Source organism: Triticum urartu, chromosome 2A, assembly GCF_056163025.1.
Source record: "Triticum urartu cultivar PI428250 chromosome 2A, HENAU_Tu73, whole genome shotgun sequence".
NCBI lineage: Eukaryota > Viridiplantae > Streptophyta > Magnoliopsida > Poales > Poaceae > Triticum > Triticum urartu.
The window spans coordinates 90,212,325-90,233,675 of record NC_141874.1 but is presented as its reverse complement, the minus strand read 5'-3'; the positions used below and the strand labels follow the sequence as shown (position 1 = coordinate 90,233,675).

At 46.0% G+C, this 21,351-nt stretch overlaps 1 protein-coding gene and 1 pseudogene across 1 annotated transcript; both read right to left on the bottom strand.

Moving 5' to 3' along the window:
• Positions 1–11,133: 11,133 nt before the first annotated feature.
• On the bottom strand, positions 11,134–12,835 carry LOC125535142 (putative glycerol-3-phosphate acyltransferase 2 pseudogene; annotated as a pseudogene).
• Positions 12,836–17,397: 4,562 nt separating this feature from the next.
• On the bottom strand, positions 17,398–20,202 carry LOC125541090 (putative glycerol-3-phosphate acyltransferase 3). Its single transcript, XM_048704576.2, has 2 exons — positions 19,450–20,202; positions 17,398–18,454 (listed from the first exon to the last, which is right to left on the bottom strand). Exons 1-2 carry the CDS (start codon positions 20,200–20,202, stop codon positions 17,546–17,548), a joined length of 1,662 nt encoding a protein of 553 aa, XP_048560533.2. The 3' UTR covers positions 17,398–17,545.
• Between the last annotated feature and the right edge of the window lie 1,149 nt (positions 20,203–21,351).

Genomic DNA, 21,351 nt, shown 5'->3' with positions numbered 1-21,351 from the left:
TGAAATTGACTTTCACTTTGTAAGAGAAAGAGTTGCAGAGAAGAAACTGGATATCAGATTCATTCCATCAAAAGATCAAGTGGCAGACGGGTTCACCAAGGCGTTGCCAGCTCGGCCATTTGAAGAGTTCAAGAGGAATATCAACCTAGGATAGTTGAGATTAAGGGAAGGTGTTAGAGTTTATGTGTAATACGTTTGTAATCTCAACTAAACCCCTCTTTCTCTCTCTTATCCCATATCACATCTAACCACCGAATCCTAGAGATCGGTAGGTTTCCAACTTGTACTCCAAGCTTGGCCTTGCGCCCTGATCAATATAAATCCAACGCGGCTCCCTTACAAGGGAGTAGAAACGCTTCCTGACACTCTGAAGATAATCGATGCCTTTTCCCCTGTTGACACGCCGGCCCATGGACGTCCGTATGTCTCTCTGTCGACGACGCCTGGTACCTAGTGTCGCTGTAGGGATCCTGAAGGGCGGCCCTCCAGGGGAGAAGGCTAAGCCCAACGTCGTGCCATCGCACCACCCATCCCCCACTACTGCTCTCTCAACTCCTCCTTCCATCCAGCAGCAGCCGCCTCCCCCTTAGCCTCCCAGTCACTATTGGGCAGCGCTGGCTTGCTCCTACCGATGAGCGTCGCGGCTGTCGTACCGGCCGCACGCGACGCTGGATCCCTCGGCTTGGAACGGCGAGGTGGGACGTCAGCTGCATTGCTCCTCGACGCCACGCCTTGGCGAGGTTTCGGTCCGCCGTCCGCCCGTCTTCTGCTACTACCTAGCGTGCACTTGATAATGAACCCCGCTGACCACATGGTGTGCACGCTCATTGGCGCCAATGTGTCCGCCTTCATGCTCCGTGCCTTAGATTTGGCGCAAGGTGAGGCCGGAGAAGGGGTGGAAGGCCGGGACGGTGAACCCTGCGGTGAAGAGGGGCTGTGGGTGGAGGGGCACCCTGGGGTTGGGCTGGGGCAGCAACAGCTTGCTGGCGTTGGTGGTGGATGGCGTCTATGGCAGACAGCGGAGAACCGTGCGGCGCGAGGTCGTGGTGCAGCCGATGTGCGAGAGAAGGAGGCAATAGAGGTGCTCTGATGTGCGAGGAGGAGGGGCGGACGCGGCGGCCTGGACTCGCCGGCCGGCGAGGGGCACAGGAGCGAGCTGCTACTGCTCTCCGTGATGCACATGAGGTGCTCAATGTATTGCCAAAGAGACAGAGTAGGAGGAGGAGGAGGAGGAGGAGGAAGAGCAAGTAAACAAGTCTACGTGGCACCTTTTTTTCTAACTCAGCCTGATAGATGGGCCCGACCGATTAGTGATGTCAGCAAAATACTTAGCATTCACCATCAGTGTTTTCTACCACTATCAATTTTTCAATGCAGTGAGAAGTGCACTAACTTCTAAAGTGTTGGTTTTTTTGCTAATCGCGTGGCAAATGTGGAGGTTACGTGATTTTTACTTGATTTCTTGAGATTGGAGAGCGAGTGCGCTGCGCTGAAAGAAAGAAGAAGATTCACCTCTTCTAATTCTAATTCTAATTGCTGGTCATTATGTTAAGGAAAGGTAAGTGCATTTCGTGAGATAGAGTGTGAGGGCGCTGAAAGTAAGAATTGATTGAATCACAAACCATAGAAACAACTTGTCCTTTGTTTTATTCATTCATTCTTTTGTTCATACATCCATGGATACAAGTTGTGAGCTCTCTCTCTCTCTCTCTCTTCACAAGATACTACTAGATTGTTGCTAGAACTGACAACATGGGTAGGGCGGAGCTCCGTACGTCTTGTTGGGCTCCCACCCGGCAGTTTTTCGATCCTTCTATAAAAAATATGCTGGGGGAGGGGGGCGCTCGCCCCTTTGTTTCGGGTTTTTTAGAGTGGGGCCTGCAGGGGTCGATGTGGGTGTAGCGTACGTTGAGTTTACCCATCGCAAGTAGTTTGTCAATGACATCGCGTGTCTCCGCCATGGCGCCGAATGCAGCTCCGCTGAGCTCGAATTGTGGGTTGCCTTGCAGACAAGAGCCTCTGCGACACGTATCTTCTGGGAGGCCGGGTAGCAAGGGGAGTACTTGTCTGAGTCCCAGCAGCTAAGCTCCCAACAGGTGCTGCAGACTGCTCCGTCGGCGAATAGGTCGAGGGAGACGGTAGTCACTGACTCACCATGGAGCTTCATGCGGCATCCTTCACGGCGTCCATGTAACCACACTCGCCTGCTGAGAAAAAAAATATAGTAACAAGTAGAAGAGTCAGTTTATTTAATCAGATTCGCCTCTTCACAATCAAATATTACCCAAATTATAAGTGCCACACATCAGGTGTGCGGCAGTCCTGCCCTGACGTTTTTCGAGGGCAATCCAGTCACGTAAGGATGGCAAATTCCTATAACATACGACAAGTTTCTTTCAAAAATAATGCTAAGCCCCAAAGTTACCATGCTTGACAACTAAAGTTTCCATCCTTGCGACACTAACTTGCCATAAAAAATATTCGGAGTTTCCGTGTACTGGTGCCACACATCAGGTAGTTATCAGGGTCCATTCATTACTACTCCCGCCCACCCCACCTTGGCTCCCGGCTCCTTCCGGAGCGCCGCTATCACCAATCACCTTTTTAGGCATACGGTGTCCATATATTTCCATGCCAACCCCTGGATCGAATTGTCGGCACGCACGGTAACAATGTCGTACCATACAAAAATGCGTCCTTTATTACATCGCATGATTCAGAAAGGAAATAGTCTTACAGACTCTGCCATAGGCTAGTCAAATGCATAATCTTACAATAAGCAAAAAGAGTTCATAACAAGCAGAAACAAAAGCAAATCTAAGGTAGATGTCTTGGTAAGCTCCATCAACACCACGCGGAAGCATGTCAGGTGGAGGCATGAGACCCTACGTAAGTCACTCCCTCCTAGTATTCACCTGCAACATGATACATTGTAGCCACTAGGGTCAATACATTAAATGTATTGGAAAGTCCACAGTTCATTTGTAACATGTTCACCTACATGCACTTTGGCTGGTGGGGCTCAAGGCATTTCGCAGAAAGTTAGTTTTTTCCCCTATTTATTTTAATAGTGGTCTACTCTAGTAGCTAGACATACCATATCACATAGTAATCCTAGACAGATTGTGTCACGCGATCGTCCATAGATGCAATTGAGCATTACCGAACTACTCACACACGAAGATTAGATCACACGACAAACATATCATGAAGGTAGTTCTGATTGATAGTATGTCTTACAATTGCTGCCGTGTGTGATACACCATTATAAGTATGACTAGATGAGGAAGAACTATGGTGGCTATGGAGATGAGAAATGGCGGCGGCTTGGGTTGATGAAGATGGCTCTGTTTTTCGGCTCCTCCCATGGTTGTTCTGTTGACAATTCGGCCTCGACTCATTTATAACATCTGTTCAGGTGGACAAGAGGCATCGGTTTCCGCGGCATACGACCACTCATGCGAGTAGGCACGGTCGCATGGAACACCGTCTTTTGCATTGTTTCTTCTGGCGTGCCTCCACTTAATTTCTTCCATATCCTCCTTTACTCCTTTTCTTGTTCTGACTTGATTTGTTCCATAAATATCCCATTTCCCATGAAAACAAAATAAAGAAAAGATTTTGGAATCCTATGAATTCATTAGTCACTAGTGGCAATATCAGAGCAAATTTCTTGGTTTTAATGAAACTAGCTAACCCCCCGCGTGTTGCTGCGAGAATCAGTTGAAATATTTTGGATGAAATTTTAAAATGAAAAAAAATTGTATTAAACTAGCCGTCAGCTATTCAAATCACTAAATGCCTACCAGTATGTGCCTTGAAGAATTTTCAACACACGCACTTTCCTTAATAGAAAGAGTGAAGATGTATCTAGAGGAACTAATAGCAAGTACCACGGCACTTGAAAGCCTAATATGTCATATTAGCACTTGCAATGCTTAAAAATATAATCCATCCCATGTGGTCATATAAATAAACTGAACTGTCAAACTCATAAGAAAACTAAGATAGTACAAAAAAGGCCTTGTCTTTTGTCGATATGGAAAAAGAGCAGATCAATATTATAGATTACCTTGTGTGATCAGTAAATATAGGTGCCAAGTACTCCCTCCGTTCTTAAATATTTGTTTTTTTAGAGATCTCAAATGGACTACCACATACAAATGTACATAGACATATTTTAGAGTGTAGATTCATTCATTTTGCTCCATATGTAGTCACATGTTGAAACCTTTAGAAAGGCAAATATTTAGAAACGGAGGGAGTATACATCAAAGAGTAGTATCACCATCATCACACAATATGTAACTACATCAAACTAACTTTTTTCCATGTCTAATAATATGGGGAACCAAGATAAGGTTTTTTGCAATGAGTAAAGTTGTATATAAAAGAATAGCAATTAACACGGAACATCAAAGCCTACATCAAACAAATATTAGCATTTTATGCTTTCTGCACATGACAAAAGTGATAGTGAAGAACAAATGAAAGCAGCCACAGACCTGTGAAATAATGAAGCCAATCCGGGCAGCAAGATAATATACGAAGCATAAACTCGAGCACCTTTCGATCAGCAGCGCAGCCTGAGAAGTTCAAAATCAGGGGCAGTTAAAAGTAGGGAGCGTACAACTACCAGACCAGTGGATGGTTCGCAGATTAGGAGGCGAGTAGGCGTGCGTGCTAGAATACAACTGCAGTAGAGCATGATTGATAGTAGTCAAATGTCAAAAAGTCACTTTGGAACCCAGGTGCATTGGAGCCCTATTTTTGAACTGTGCCAAAATGCTTTTTTTGAAGTTTTAAAAAATTCTGAAAACAAATCAACATGTTTATATGAATGTATATTGCACATGTGCAAATTTTGATGCTGAAATAAGTAACCATGTGAGTTACACAAAAATGACAAAATCGTGGTTTTGGAAAGATGAACAGTGCATGCATTATTCACTATTTGGAAATCACCATTTTGTCATTTTTATATAGGTCGCCTATTTACTTATTTCATCACCAAACTTTACACATGTGTAATATACATCCATATGATCACGTAGAATTTTTTTCAGAATTTTTTGAAACATTAAATGTGATTTTCAAAGTATTTAAAATAAGGTCCTCCAATACACCCGGGTTCTAAAAATCCACTCTCAAAAATGTTAACTATAAAAAAAATGCCATGTCATTTATAGCCAACATGTATAACAATTAGCTATAAATAGATGCTACTTTATTAATACATGACCCATCTTTCACTCTTACATAATACCTAGGAGCACGCGCTGTAGCTAGCTCTTGCATGAGAGCCCCTTTAGACTAGTCATAATGGGGAGTAACTTAGACTAGTAACATCATATTTTACTAGGCTATGTTACTACATCTACAGTGGGTAGTAACATATGTGTTGTCATGTTATGGTTCATTTATTAAACTATACACTCATATTGTCTTGGTATGTGTGATGTTACAGTAACTAGCTAAGTTACCACCATCACCTCTCTCATCATTAAATATGTGCCACATAAGTAAAATTATCTTGAAAAGTATGATGTTACTAGTGATGTTACTCCCACTGTGGCCAGCCTTAGGCTACTTCCAATGCATTGGTGCTTACATAAGGTGCTAGGCACATTAAAAACTTTAGCAACTAAAGCCTCCAATGCCTAGGTGCATAACTTGTTGGTTCTAAGCATCCTTCATTTAATGATTTTGCAACTAAAGTTCTTCATGCATTGGTGAAATTCTTTCATTTAAGTGTTTTGCCTAGGTTCTCGCGCTTAGTATTGTTTCTTCCTGGGGTCACCACACTCATCTCTTTCCTCTTAATTACCTTGCCACATCAGATTTTTTACCTACATGGCAGCCTGAGCACATGTACAAGGTGAAGCATTGGGAGGGGCCTAGGGCATCTCTAACAGTTTGTATGTTAGCTTGTTGGTAAAATATGTCATGTCATCAACCAACACCTTTACATACAACAACTCCAATGGGTTGTATCTAGTTTGCCCAATAGGATGCGAGATAATAAATAAGGTCCTCTCTCATTCTACATTGAAACTTGTGCAAGGGGTGTTGGCTCATGTACATACAACCTTCATCTCTTTCATTATTTGTTGTATGGCACAACATCAAAAATCCTATGTGGCAAAGTCTACCAAAAACTATCTTACAACCATTAAAGATGCCCTTAGAGCATGGTTAATAACAAAGCCTGCTGCTGGCTATATAGTAGTGTCATATCATCTAGAGCTCATAAAAAAGTCCACTGATATAGTAAACCGGCTGTAGATTAGCTACTAGTTGATTATATTATTTAATCCATGCGTGAAGGAAGGTAGGTGATTGGAAGGAGAGGAGCTAGCGCCTGCTTGTTTGCATTTACACTGGTTGCATGCAAGCTTTTACCTTGTTTGTTGTGCTGTAGCCGGTCCTTCTTTCTCTTTCTTCCACATAGAATTTTGAGGACATGGCAAATGTTATAACCTGCTGATTAGGACTTATTAGACTTGCTCTTACATTTTCTCTTCTATCCTGTTTTCTACAACTAAGCATAAAAATATTATTTTACTCCTTACAATCTGCTGACTGTACCTTATTGTATTTGCTCGTACAAAGAGGTATATAAAAGCGCTTGCTTCCACATTCATAGGGCAATGGAGGGTCAGGTAATGAGGGACGATGAATGTTGTGGTGTGTTGGTTAGAGCATCTCCAACAGCCGCGCTAAACTAGCGCCGCGCTGCAAATTAGGCCGTTTTAGCGCGCAACGCGGCGGGTCGCTCCAGCGGGCGCGCAAAAATGGCGCGCGTGCTATAACGGGTTGGGCATGCGGTTGAAAACACTTACCCGCGCGGCGTATTTCGGGCGCCAGCTACAGCGCGCGGCACACTCGAGCGCTCGCGCCGCACTCTCTCCTCTCCTCGTCCTACGCCCCGCGCGTGCCGGCGCCGGCGCCCTGCCACCCACCCATGGACGCGCACACCGGCGCCCCGCTCACCCTGCTGTACAGCCGCGACCCCCCCCCCCCCCCCGCCGCCGCCGCAGCCGCCGCTGGAAACCCTAGCGCGAGAAGCGCTGGCGTCGCCACCGTCGAGCGTCGGCCTCGCGCGCAGCCTCTTCTTGCCGCCGCGGATGACCACGACGCGGGTGGCGTCGCGCCGGCGCCGTCCCGTGCCGCCGCCGCACCGTCGAACAAGGTCCCCAATGCGGCGTGGACGAAGAAGGGCAAAACATCCGCGAAGAAAAACAAGGCGGCAGACGGCTCCGGCACCACGAAGGCGAGGGGAAAGAAGCTTGCGGGGCGTTCGACGGCCGTGGCGGCTACCGAAGCGCCGGCGAGCTCACTCGTTGAGCCGGCCGCCGACGCGCAACACGTGTTCGACGAAATGCCCCCAAGGTGAAAAAATTTCCAACTTTTCTTTTCTTCTTATTTTTTCAATGCATCATCATCACATATAGATAGCTTATTTGCATTGTTCAAAAAACTTTGTAGTCTCAACGATGATGCATACATGTCCACTATGGGTGTTGGGTCCAACAATTCGCATTGGTCTCAAACCAATGACATCCATTTCGAAGACCATGAATTTGAGGTGGACGAGGAGGGTGAGGGAATTGTCGAGACGCCGAAAGGAAGAGCGGGCAATTACTCAACCAATGATGACAAGTTACTATGCCATACTTATTTGCAAGTGTCGAGGGATCCATCCATTGGAGGTGATCAAAGTAGAGACGCGTATTGGGGGCGAATGAAAGAACACTTTGATGCTCACAACTTGAGTGGAATTGACCGCTCCGAGAGATCACTTCGGTCCCGATGGTCGACAATCAACTCGGATTGTCAAAAGTGGGCGGCCGTACAAAAGGCAATTGCCAAGATTAACCCAAGTGGCACAAATGAGGATGATCGAGTAAGTGGCATCTCATATATGTTCATCATACTTGTTTTTGGTGACCGAAGTGCTAACTTGTTTTGTTTTTCTTGTAGAACAACATTGCACAAAACTTGTTCAAAGAAGAGACAAGGACAACCAAGAAGGGGAAGATCAAGAAAGGCAAGGTCTTTACCTTGCCTCATTGCTATGAAGTGTTAAAGGATGATGAGAAATGGAAGAAGCGTGATGGTTTGGAGGATTTGCATTTGAGCAACAAACGGAAGTGAGCAATTGAGATGAATGATGATGAGGAGGAGGATGATGCATCAAGTGATGACGGCAAGAGAAGCCCCACACCCAACTCGGTTTCATACTCGAAGCCAAAACGACCGGATGGGTGCAAGAAAGACAAAACCGAAAAGAAGAAGAGGAAAGGAGATGATGAGCTCAAAAATGCTATGGAAGCTATTGTGAAGGCAAGGATCGAAGCCAATGAAGTGAGGAAAATGGCAAGGAACCAAGATGCCGTGGCCGAGGAGAGGAGGTTGGCGGCCGAGGAGAGAAGGGTGGCGGCCGAGGAGAGAAAGGTGGCTTTGGAGGAGAGGAAAGTGAGCAACGAGGAGCGAGCTAAGTTGTTGGAATGGGAGAAGCACTTGTTCTTCTTGTACACATCTATGCGGCGCAAAAAGAGTATGTCAATCTTGCCCAACAAGAAGTCTTGATCCAAAAAAGAGCCTTGGTTCGTGCAATGGGTGGCGGTGGCCTCGGCGCCATGGGTGGCGGTGGCTTCGGCGCCATGGGTGGCGGTGGCCTCGGCGCCATGGGAGGCGGTGGCTTCGGAGCCATGGGAGGCATGGGTGCACATCCGGCCGCCATGGGAGGCATGGGTGCACCTCCGGCCGCCATGGGAGGCATGGGTGCACCTCCGGCCGCCATGGGAGGCATGAGTGGCTTTGGAGCACCCTCCGACGCTATGGCCGCCATGGGAGGCATGAGTTTTGCTTCTCTCATGGGAGGCATGGGTGCACCTCCGGCCGCCATCGGTGCAATGTCTTTCGATGTGCCTTCTCACACACATTCCCATGAAGATGCCGTTGAAGGTCTTGTCAACACCGCCGGAGCTTCACATGATGCGGTGCGTGATGAGGAGAGGGAGGAAGATTCATCTTCGGAGGTGGAAGAGTCGTATTCGAAAGATGAGGACGAAGACGAAGACGAGGAAGATGAAGATTGATGTGTCTTTCATGTCTTGAACTTTAGTTTGCATTTGAACTTGGTTGGATGAATTTGTGGGCATGATTTTAAACTTGTGGGCATGAACTTTTATTCATCAACTTGTTTGTGTCAAATTTCACATGTTCATTTTTGTCCAAAATATCATATATGCAAAATGCCCGGCGAGTCGCGCGCGCTGTATTTTTGCGCTCTGCTGGAGCGGCGCGCGCGCTGCATTATAGCGCGGCTGCTGGAGCCAGCGCAGGCGGGCGCGCAAAACCAACCGCAGCGCGCGCGGTAAACAGGTTTTTTGCGTGCGGCGCTTTAGCGCGGCTGTTGGAGATGCTCTTAATTTGGTAGGGAAAGATGAAATAATGAGAAAGTTAATGTGCATGTGTAAGTGGAAAAGCGCCCGTCGTGGCAAGCTAGGGGAGCGTGGGTCGTGCCAGTAGACGGGTAAGCGGTGGTGGGTGGCCGGGAAAGCTTCAGGGTTGGCGGTGGCTGGTCGGACTGGCGTGCGGAGCGTCAATGGTGGTGCTGGAAGGGGTAGAGGTGGCGCTCGCGGATGGGAATAAAGTGGCCTTTGTTTGGGCTTTAGTTACAGATTGTTGGATTCTAGTCCATCCAAAATCAGATTCTCAAACAAACAGTCAGATTTCTATCTTAGCTTTGAAGAATCAGATTTTGGAAATTGAACTACGCCGACGTGCAAGCCCGAAGCTGCGAATTTGCTGATTCCCGGGATTCCCGAGTGGCCACTTATAGAGGTTCCAGAATAGATCGACCTCTCTCCGTTATTACGCTAGAAATGCCACTAGCCCCGTCCAATTTCCTCCAGCGCCAGGTTACCATCCATCTCGTCCTTTCTCACCCAATCAACAGAGAAGGGGATTTCCTCCAGCGCCGCCGCCCCTCCCTATAATCCCGGTGCCTCCCCACGGCCACGATCTCTGCTGCGCGGCCGTCCCCGGTCTCCACCTCTGCCGCCGTCCGCCCGTCCCCAATCTCCACCTGTGCCGCCCCCAATCTCCTGTCTACGGCGAAGGGGATGGATCCGAGCAGCTCCACCCCGACCTACAACAAGCTACTCGCGTCCCCTAGTTCCACATGCACTGCCCCCGCCGGTGTCCATGTCTGTCCATGCCGTCCAGGGGGTGGATATTTGCCCTGTTATTTGCCAATTTTTGTTTGTCTTTTCTACTGAATAATTGCTCAAATCATGTGTATATGCTCCCGGTCAGAATGTGTATAGATGTTTGAATCAAAATATTTCTGAGTCGTTCAATCAATGTGGTCAGTTCTGCAAGTTCTATATTTAACCATTAGTGCATTCGGGGGTGTTACAGACATTGCATAGCTCGTCTGCTTTTCCTAAAGCAGGGCAAACAAACGGCTAGCTTCTGATTCTCAGAATCCGTAGCTGCAGCTGATTCTCAAGAATCTGTAGCCCAAACAAAGGGGGCCTAAATCACACTGGAGATTAAGGATGGCTGGGGAACTGGCCGGCAGGCCAGGGGAGCGATGGTGGTAGCGCTGGAACCTGGAAGGGGTAGTGGCGGCGGCTTCAGATAAAAGCATATATTGCGATGGATTTTTTAGCGGAATAGATCAGGGCAGATACTTTTTGATGATGGTGATACTACTCTTTATTAGGGATGGCTTCGGGAAAACGACTTACAGGAGCGATGTTTTTCTTTCACACATGGGCTAGGAACGTGCAAGATGGCCACTTCCAACGAACGAACCAAAGAGCTAACGTTTTGAATGAGATTTTTTTTAACAAAAAGACAACAATCACTGAAGCAAGCCAAAGGCACACCGACTTATCATGTCTCGCAATAATTTTTCGAATTTGCTCTCTTTATTCCTTTTTTCAGTATGCACATGAATTTTCAGACATATATCAGGTGAAAAAGGTAGATGTTCATACACCCAGGCCAACAATAAGTCCATTTACAAATACTGGTGAAAAGAAATCAAAGCAATAAAGAATTACTCGTACATCACATGATAACAGATGCATAAAATTAAACTAGCAGCACGCACACCTACGACTTCTTGGCCTTCGCTTTGACGATGCCTTCGTTCCCGGAGAGCATCATGTATTTGTCTTTCCTCGTCTGCTCGGTGAGCTGGAACGCAAGCGCCTCGCCCAGCACACGCTGCACCCGGTTCGCCACGTGGATGTTGTGGCTTATGTCGTCGTGGCCGTGGCCGTCGGCCACGGTCATGGTATCGACCGGCTCCAGGAATTCGACGCGGTACTCGGGCCGCGGGTTCATCATGAAGTAGAGCCGGTCGAGCACTTTGGACGTCGGCTTGGTGGACGTGCCGTAGAACATGTCGACCCGGGTCTCGAGCGCGATGGGGGTAACCTCGGCGGCGAGCTCGGCGAACAAGGGGCTCAAGCGGAGCAGGTAGGGCTCCCGGCAGGTCGTCCCCTCGGGGCACACCACAAGGTTTCCGCGCGCCAGCAGCCCCTCCATGCGTCGGCGGTCCTCATCCCGGTCCCGGGTCAGCCGCGCCGTGCGGATGGGCGCCATCAGCTCGGAGACGGGGCTCACGCTGTAGGTGACCGCGGTGACGGGCTTGCGGAGCCCAGCCACGACGGTGATCGGGTCCAGGAGGGTGCGGTGGTTGCACACGTAGAGGCGGCCGTCGGCCTTGTCTTTCTCGACGGCGTCGGCAGGCGGCCCGGCGATGATGCGGGAGCGCATGCCGGTGAGGGCCCCGATGGGGACGGAGACGCGGTAGGGGAGGAGGCTGTATGCCGTGCTGCAGACGATGGCCAGGAAGATGCCGAAGGGGATGTACGTGTACATGGCGATCGCGGCGGAGAACGTCGGCGTGAAGGCGAGGCGGCCGTCGTGGAAGACGAAGGGCTTGGGGTACTTGTCCCTCAGCAATACCTGCCATGCCGCCTTGTCGGCCTCGCTTTTGGAGGATTTTGGAGCATTATTATAATTCCATTTAATTTTTAGAAATCTCGAACAATTTTGAAAAACAATAAAAGTTTTTTTAATGGGAAGCTTTTTTGAAGTTTCAAATATTTTTTCAAAATAGCAACAAAATTTTGGAAGTTTTTTGATTTTTTTATAATTTGATTTTCTATAATTTGATTTTTTAATTTTGAAAGTTTTTTGAGAATTTTGAATTTATAAGAAAAATAAACTTGGAAAGGAAAGAAGTGATAGGGGAAGAAGAATAAGAATAGAAATAAAACACAGAAACAAAGAAAAATGGGCCATCCCATTATTTGTTGTCATGTGCGAAGTTTGACTATTTGTCGCCCTGTGCAGAAAATAGAATTTTTCCAGCTACATGGGCAAAAAAATAAGTCTGCTGGCTTCGCTGGGCCACAGTGTGAGGCCCACGTGCGAAATTCTGGAAAAGAAAACCTTTTTTTAGCAGACGAAGACATAAGATATTTTTTTGAGATCTAGAGTAGAGTCGCTACTCAGAAGGGGGAGTACATTCAGCGAGCATCAAAGAACGAAGACTACTCGGGACGTTTGCTATCATCATCTGCTCCCCGAAGCTCCTAGCAAGAGCGGCAAGGCCATGGGCCAAAGCGTTGCAGCCACGCCTCATGTACTGAACTTTGCATGCAGCGAAACCTGCCATGACCTGCTTAATGTCCATGATCAGACCATAATGAGCAGAGCGCGTTGGGGCCTGTGCGTTCAGCTCGTTGACAATTGCTTTGTTATCCAACTCCAGCACAATCTGCCCATTGTAATAGCCTGCCATCGCTTGTTAACCCGCTAGAGCAGCACGGGCTTCGGCCTCTTCAGCACTCTGACAACGCGATAGTTTTCTGCTGATGGATATGTCGACGAGTCCACGGTGGTTTCTGGCGACAGCTCCGACAGCGCTCTCTCCGGATTCTGCGAGGAAGGCCGCGTCCGTGTTGATTTTGGCCACACCCAAGTCAGGTGGCGACCATTTGTCCAAGGCCATAGCTCCAGACTGCGCATCCCCGCTCCCAACTGTCAAAGTCTCCCTCCTGTCAGTCTCCTCACAGATATCAGCTGCAGTTCTCAGCTCCTCTTCATATTTCAGCAGAAACTGATTTGAGCTCTCAATTGATTCTTTACCGCAGTTACGAATGCAGTCTTCTCGTAAGTGCCAGCTTCTCCAGAGCAGCAGCAAGAGTTTTGTTCGACCTTCGTCGTTCACCGTGTCCAACAAGGTTTGCAACCAATTCTCTCCCGTATACCTGAATTTATCTTTAGAGGGCAAACTCCACTCCTCCCTCATGGCAGACCTGAGAGATTTGCTTTTTGTGCACATGACCATCGCATGGTGTTCATTCTCAACTCCATTCCCGCATATACATCAAGTATTGTCCAGTTCAAGCGTTCTTTTCCATTTGTTTTCCTTCGTGCCGTGCGTGTTAGTCGCCACTCTCCAACTGAAAATACGCACTTTACCGCGAACCTTTGCTTTCCATATAAGATCCCAAATACTTCTGTCATTTGGCTCACTGTTCGAGCTCGAAGGATTCTGGGCTAGTTGGGGAAGGCTTGCGACAGCTAACTTGTACGCACTTCTTACCGAGAAGATTCCGTTCTTCGTAGTGCCAAGCAATTTGGTCACCCACCTCCACTTTAGGGATGTTTAGTTCGTAGATTTCATGAGCGTCAAAAGGGTAGAAGAGTTGTCTAATTAGTGTCTCATCCCACTCTTTCTGGTCTGGGAGCATGAGTTGACTAACCCAACGAATTCTCGATCTGCGGATGAACGAGGTGGTTCTCAAACCCTCCAGTCTTGGCATCCATTGGTCTCTTTGTATCTGAATGTGCCTCCCATTTCCAATCCTCCAAATGATACCTTTTTTCAGAAGCTCAAGACCGAATTCAATGGCTCTCCAAACAGGAGACGCATCGGAGGCGAACACCGTGTCCAGGAGGTTACCGTTGGGGTAGTATTTGGATTTTAGCACCCTTGCACATAAACTCTTCGGATTTTGAATTATTCTCCACCCCTGCTTGGCTAGAAGTGCTTGATTAAAGAGGTGCATATCTCTAAACCCTATCCCTCCTGTCCTCTTAGGCATTATCATCCGCTCCCATGACATCCAATGCACCTTCCGGTGCCCGTCTTCATCTCCCCATCAGAAATCCCTAATCAACCGCTCATATTTTTTAAATAGGAACACAATTTTGGAATTCATAACATGAACTTCGGAATATACTTGGCAGCATGAACGATTTTCTAAATTACGAATAGTTTATTTAACTTCCATACATTTTTGAAAAAAACAAGAACAACAAGATTAAGCAGAGTATTTCTTGAAATTCACATACATTACTTTAAACCATGAACCTTTTATAAAAATACGAACATTTTTTAAGTTTTGAACAAATTTTGAAAACAGGAATATATTTTGAACATTTAGAAGAATTTTAGAATTTTTTTCTTTAATGTAAACATTATTTTCAATTTATGAACATATCGGTAAACCACGAATATTTTTCGAATGTGGAACATTTTTCAAATGCATTTTCTTAAATATTGACCAATTCTAAAAAATACACACATTTGAAAAAAATGGGATTAATTTTTAAAATCCTGAAAATTTTGAACGACAAAGAAATCCCAAACATTTTCTAAAATATGAACACATTTTTGGAATTCGGAATTTTTGCCGAAAAATTGAATAAGAAGTGAAATTACGACATTTTTGAAAGTTTCGAATTTCAGAAAAAAGGAAAAATAAAATTGAAATGGGAAAATAAAAAAGAAACGGAAAATAAAAAGAGAGAAACAGAAGAAGAAAAATAGAAACAGAACATAGAGAAAATGGGTGGCCCAGTCTTGACGCCCTGTGCGTACGTTAAACTATCTACCTCCCTGTGCGGGAAATAGGTTTACTTATTGCTGCCTGTGCAGGAGAAAATGGGCTGACCTTACTGGGTCATAGCGCGGGCGGCCCATGTATGTTATTCTAGACAAACCTTTCTCTTTTGCTAACATACGGACGTAAAAAAGTTTAGTACCACCTCGGATAGAAAAAAGAAATCTTTTGGCGGTGAACGGATGAATTTTGGAATTCATAACATGAACTTCGGAATATACTTGGCAGCATGAACGATTTTCTAAATTACGAATAGTTTTTTTTAACTTCCATACATTTTTGAAAAAAACAAGAACAAAAAGATTAAACGGAGTATTTCTTGAAATTCACATACATTACTTTAAAACATGAACCTTTTTTTAGAAATACGAACATTTTTGAAGTTTTGACCAAATTTTGAAAACAGGAACATATTTTGAACATCCAGAAGAATTTTAGAAAATTTGTTTCTTTAATGTAAACATTATTTTCAATTTATGAACATATTGGTAAACCATGAATATGTGTCGAATGTGGAACATTTGTCAAATGCATTTTCTTAAATATTGAGCACTTCTAAAAAATACACACATTTGAAAAAAATGGGATTACTTTTTAAAATCCTGAAAATTTTAAACGACAAAGAAATCCCAAACATTTTCTAAAATATGAACACATTTTTGGAATTCGAAATTTTTGCCGAAAAATTGAATAAGAAGTGAAATTCTGACATTTTTGAAAATCTTGAATTTCAGAAAAAAAGAAAATAAAATTGAAATGGGAAAAACAAAAAAGAAACAGAAAATAAAAAGAGAGAAACAGAAGAAGAAAAATAGAAACAAAACATAGAGAAAATGGGCGGCCCAGTCTTGACGCCCTGTGCATACGTTAAACTATCTACCGCCCTGTGCGGGAAATAGGTTTACTTATTGCTGCCTGTGCAGGAAAAAATGGGCTGACCTTCCTGGGTTGTAGAGCGGGCGGCCCATGTACGTTATTCTAGACAAATCTTTTTCTTTTGCTAACATACGGACATACAAAAGTTTAGCACCACCTCGCATAGAAAAATGAAATCTTCTGCCGATGAACGTATGAAATAATTGAAGAAACACACCTTACTTTATTAGCAGGTATATAGGTATAGACGTATAGAGTATAGATATAGATGTAGATGTACATTAATTTCCACACATATCAAGTGAAAAACATAGAGACATAGAGTATAGGTAGATGTTCATACACCCAGGCCAACAATAAGTCCATTTACAAATACGGGTGAAAAGAAACCAAAGCAATAAAGAATTACTCGTACATCACATGATAACACATGCATGCATAAAAAACTACTCCCTCTTGTCCTTTTTACTCTGTACATTGAATTTGCCGAAAGTCAAACTTTGCTAAGTTTGACCAAATTTATATTAGAAATTATTAGCATCTATAATATCTAATAAATATAATATAAAAATATATTCTAAGATGAATCTAATGATATTGGTGTTGTTATGTGAATGTCTATAATTTTTTATATAAACTTGGTCAAAGTTGAATGAGATTGATTTTGGACAAACCTAATATGCAGAGTAAAAGGGACCGGACGAAGTACTTGACGATGCCTTCGTTCCCGACGAGCATCATGCTTCTGTCTTTCCTCGTCTGCTCGCTGAGCTGAAACGCAAGCGCCTCGCCCAGCACACGCTGCACCCGGTTCGCCATGTGGATGTTGTGGCTTTTGTCGTGGCCGTCGGCCACGGTCGTGGACTCGTGGTATCGACCGGCTCGAGGAATTTGACGCGGTACTCCGGCCGCGGATTCATCATGAAGTAGAGCGAGTCTTCAGAGAGATGTTTGAGGGGGGCACTACTTCTTTCCGAAGGGCAAATTTCTGATTCTCATGCAGCTCTCCAACCTCTACTTCGGCATGCTACACCATTGGAGACGGAAGGGGATTGAGTTGGGCATTGTGTACAATGACTCTCAACGGGAAGAGATGTAGGAGAGTTTAGAGAGGTCGTGTCAGTTGACTTTTTTTTTTGCAAGAAAAACTTTGGATCTATTCATGAACTATCATGGTAGTACAAAGAACATCAAGAATAATTAACAACAATTACATCCTGGTCTGCAAACTAACCTATGGTTGGATGGTTAGAGGGACTGTGGTATCCCTAACCCATCAGGGTTCAAATGCTGGTGCTCGCATTTATTCCTGAATTTATTGACTTCGTAAATCTCAAGATGATATGTCGGCTCTGTGCGTTCATAGGGGTGAGTATATGCGCGTGTATATGAGCACTTGTATCTGTACTGATGCTCAAAAAAATTTACATCCTGGTCTGCAGACCACCTAGCGTCGACTAGAATCATTGGAGCGAGCCAAAGGCACACCGCCTTATCGTGCCTCGCAACAAAATTTTCATATTTGCTCTCTTTATTCCTTTTTTGAATATGTACATAAATTTCCACACACATCAAGTGAAAAACATAGAGACATAAAGTATAGATGTTCATACACCCAGGCCAACAATAAGTCCATTTACAAATACCGGTGAAAAGAAATCAAAGCAATAAAGAATTACTTGTACATCACATGATAACACATGCGTAAAAAACTAGCCGCACGCCTACTTCTTGGCCTTCACTTTGACGATGCCTTCGTTCCCGGCCAGCATCATGTATTTGTCTTTCCTCGTCTGCTCGGTGAGCTCGAACGCAAGTGCCTCGCCCAGCACACGCTGCACCTGGTTCGCTACGTGGATGCTGTGGCTTTTGTCATGGCCGTGGCCGTCCTCATCGCCGTCGGCCACGGTCGTGGTGTCGACGGGGTCCAGGAATTCGACGCGGTACTCCGGCCGCGGGTTCATCATGAAGTAGAGCGGGTCGAGCACTTTGGATGCCGGCTTGGTGGACGTGCCGTAGAACATGTCGACGCGCGTCTCGAGCGCGACGGGGGTGACCTCGGCGGCGAGCTCGGCGAACAAGGGGCTGAACCGGAGCAGGTAGGGCTCCCGGCAGGTCGTCCCCTCAGGGCACACCACAAGGTTTCCGCGGGCCAGCAGCCCCGCCATGCGCCGGCGGTCCTCGTCACGGTCCCGGGTCAGCCGGGCCGTGCGGATGGGCGCCATCAGCTCGGAGACGGGGCTCACGCTGTAGGTGACCGCGGTGACGGGCTTCCGGAGCCCAGCCGCGACGGTGATCGGGTCCAGGAGGGTGCGGTGGTTGCACACGTAGAGGCGGCCGCCGGCCTTGTTTTCATCCATGGCGTTGGCGGGCGGTCCAGCGATGATGCGGGAGCGCATGCCGGTGAGGGCCCCGATGGGGACGGAGACGCGGTAGGGGAGGAGGCTGTATGCCATGCTGCGGAGGATGGCCAGGAAGATGCCGAATGGGATGTACGTGTACATGGCGATCGCGGCGGAGAACGTCGGCGTGAAGGCGAGGCGGCCGTCGTGGAAGACGAGGGGCTTGGGGTACTTGTCCCTCGGCAATGCCTGCCATGCCGCCTTGTCGGCCTCACTCACAGCATACGTTTCCTGCAGTTCCAAGGTGCTCTAATTTAGTGCGTAGTTCATATAATATACTTACGTGAAGTGTAAATCTCTGGTCAACTACTTCAACTGTACCATGAACATGGCCATCAATATTTTATCTCGCTAATAGTATATTTTACTTCAGAACCTAAATAACATGCTCTCAGCACGACACTTTGGTAGGTTCTCTCTGCCACCAAACTTCAACTAAGAGGAGGATAAGCATGCCTCATTTCTGGAGCGTGAAATATGCTGCTCTGCCCCAAGTTTCACACCAAACGCCGCCTACTCTCATTCCTTTCTACAAGTCATCTACGAAGTCAAAATATTGGCAACATGAAGTTTAATTTATTTATTTTCCTTCTACATCCTTCGTAATTGGTAGTAGTACTGACGACGTGCATGTACTCCACCGTACTATAGAACCATATAGTACATTGCAATTAGCATGCATGGATATGTCTGGGTGCTACTTTGTAAATTCATGATTCAACTTAACTACGTAATTTCTGATTTGTGCATATGTATATATAGTCATATTGCTTGAATCCCAAACTTCTTTGTTACACTGTTTTGAGAAAAATATTTTATCATTACAATAATGTGGTTGATCTAACATGGCTAACTTGCACATACCTAAGCATACACATCCTGGCTGCTACGTGAATAGTGTTTTCTTGTGAAAATTCCTACCTAACATTACCAAATTTCACCTAAGTAACCATGGATTGTTCTCTATTCTGACCTTTAAATTTCTTACTGACAATATCACTGGGATGTGCATCTGTCTACCTATAATGTGTGCTCTACTATCTGAATATTCTGGATTTCCTTGTAAGCGAAAAGATAGAGAATGTCTTGCATATGAGAATAGCTTGTGTGTTAAAACACCCCGATATTATTTCTGTAATTAGTCTTTTGTCCTTTCATTTCCTAAGTTTAGTTTTCTTACTACAATAACATATTCCCTACTTGCCTGGAATGATAATAAGACTCACCTTGCAATTATGGGAAAATAAATGGTGCATCTTGCCGCCAACTTTGACAAGCCCAACCCCTTCATCATGCTTGCCCTTGTTCATCATCTCCTCTGCGGCCACCGCATCATCTGTGATAACTCCGATGTAACGCCCGGCGACCACCATGACCTCCCTTCCAACCACAGTGTCCACACCAAGGTACTCCTTCAAGAACCCCTCGACCATCACCCTTGGGAAGACCGTGCTCACCGCCACCACCGTCCTCGCCTTCTTCACCGCCTCGAGCCCCTGGCTGGCCACGTCTTCCAAGAAGAGCTTTGGCAGGACGGCCTTGCTAACCCTAAGGACCTCCTTCTCACGCAGCCCGAAGAAGGACACCATGACCATGGCCCTGAGGCGCATGTCATGGCCAAAGAGGCACATGAGAGGATAGGTGAGCAGGAGAAGGAGGCCGCGGAGGAAGCCACCGGCCTCGACGGCCACGAGCATGAAGTAAGGGAAGGTGGATAGCCGGGACATCAGGAGCCACGCCTCCACGTCGACTATTACCGTCTGGCCCTGCAGCTTCTCCGTTGGTGGCACGGCCGCACCTTTTGCCGTTGAGCGGCGGTGGTGCCGGCCGGAGAGGGTGCGCCGGAGGAGGCGGCGGAGGGGGCTGAAGGGCTTGTGGAAGGGATACGGCTTCTTCACCATGCTTGGTGCGCGCGCGCGGTGTGCTCTTGCGTGCCGTCGTTGTGGTTTTTGCTTGTGATGATGAAACTCGGAGTGCATCCGGGTGGTGTTACTTATAGGGAAGGCGGCTATGCGAGCACTCGGCAGGAAGCATCTGAAGTTTGACCGGTCTTTGTTGGGTGGGGTTAGCGGAACAGCAGGAGAATGCTCGAGCCTCGCTTTGGGGCCGTATGGTTGCAGCTGTACGTTGACAAATTGCATCGTTTTTCAAATGGACAACGTACCTAAATATATAAACAAGCGTCCACGTAATAACTGTACTAGTACTAGGATAACTGAAACCATACCACGTGTGCTAATTTTCTGCCAGACAAACGCGAACCTCCAACGTTATCGCCCCGCCACGGCACCACGTACAGCAACCAGAGGACACAGGAAAAAAAATAGGTTCGAACAGCGGCTAGATACCCAACTCGCAACAAAAGAGGGGGGGGGGGGGGGGGGGGGGGGGTAGTTTTCGACCATGGCACACACGATGATAACAGGATCTCTACTCCTAACCAGTAGAACGCTCAGATGTTCAAAAAAAAAACTAGTAGGCCCGTACGTTGCAATGGGTTTTATATAACTTGTAGTACAAATGCATTACTTTTAAAGAACTATAATGATCTTGGTATCCATAGAGCTAGAACAAATAAATACAAATAATTAGAGGCCTAGATATCCAACATTAGATAGCCTCGTGTAAGTTGCATATAATAATCCTTGTAAATGTTTTGCTACCAATAAATTTGTGGTGGGCTTTTAATCTGCTGTTTTAGATCTCCAATAGGAAATACATGATTCCCTATCGGAGGTATAAATATGTGTAATTCTTAATTGATCCGTTTCTAAATCTTCTAGCTAATAACACCATAATTCCAATGATTGTGCCACATACTTTTTGGACCTTATGCATAAGCACTTATTCACCTTACAATATTTTGCTGGGGTCAAACTGAATTGTAAAACATGCGTCTCATGATAGGAATTGCAAAGTGAATGAGACTAAACGATCAACATTTTGCAAGGAGTATAGTGAATGAGACTAAACTGATCTACAACTTCAAAAGTTATGATTTCATTAACATAAAAGTATATGATATACTTGTAGATATCCATGAATTTTGCTTGATATGATATAGCAAGAAACATGGGACAACTTTTCTTACCTTAACATATGGAGCAAATACTGACAATCTAAAACTA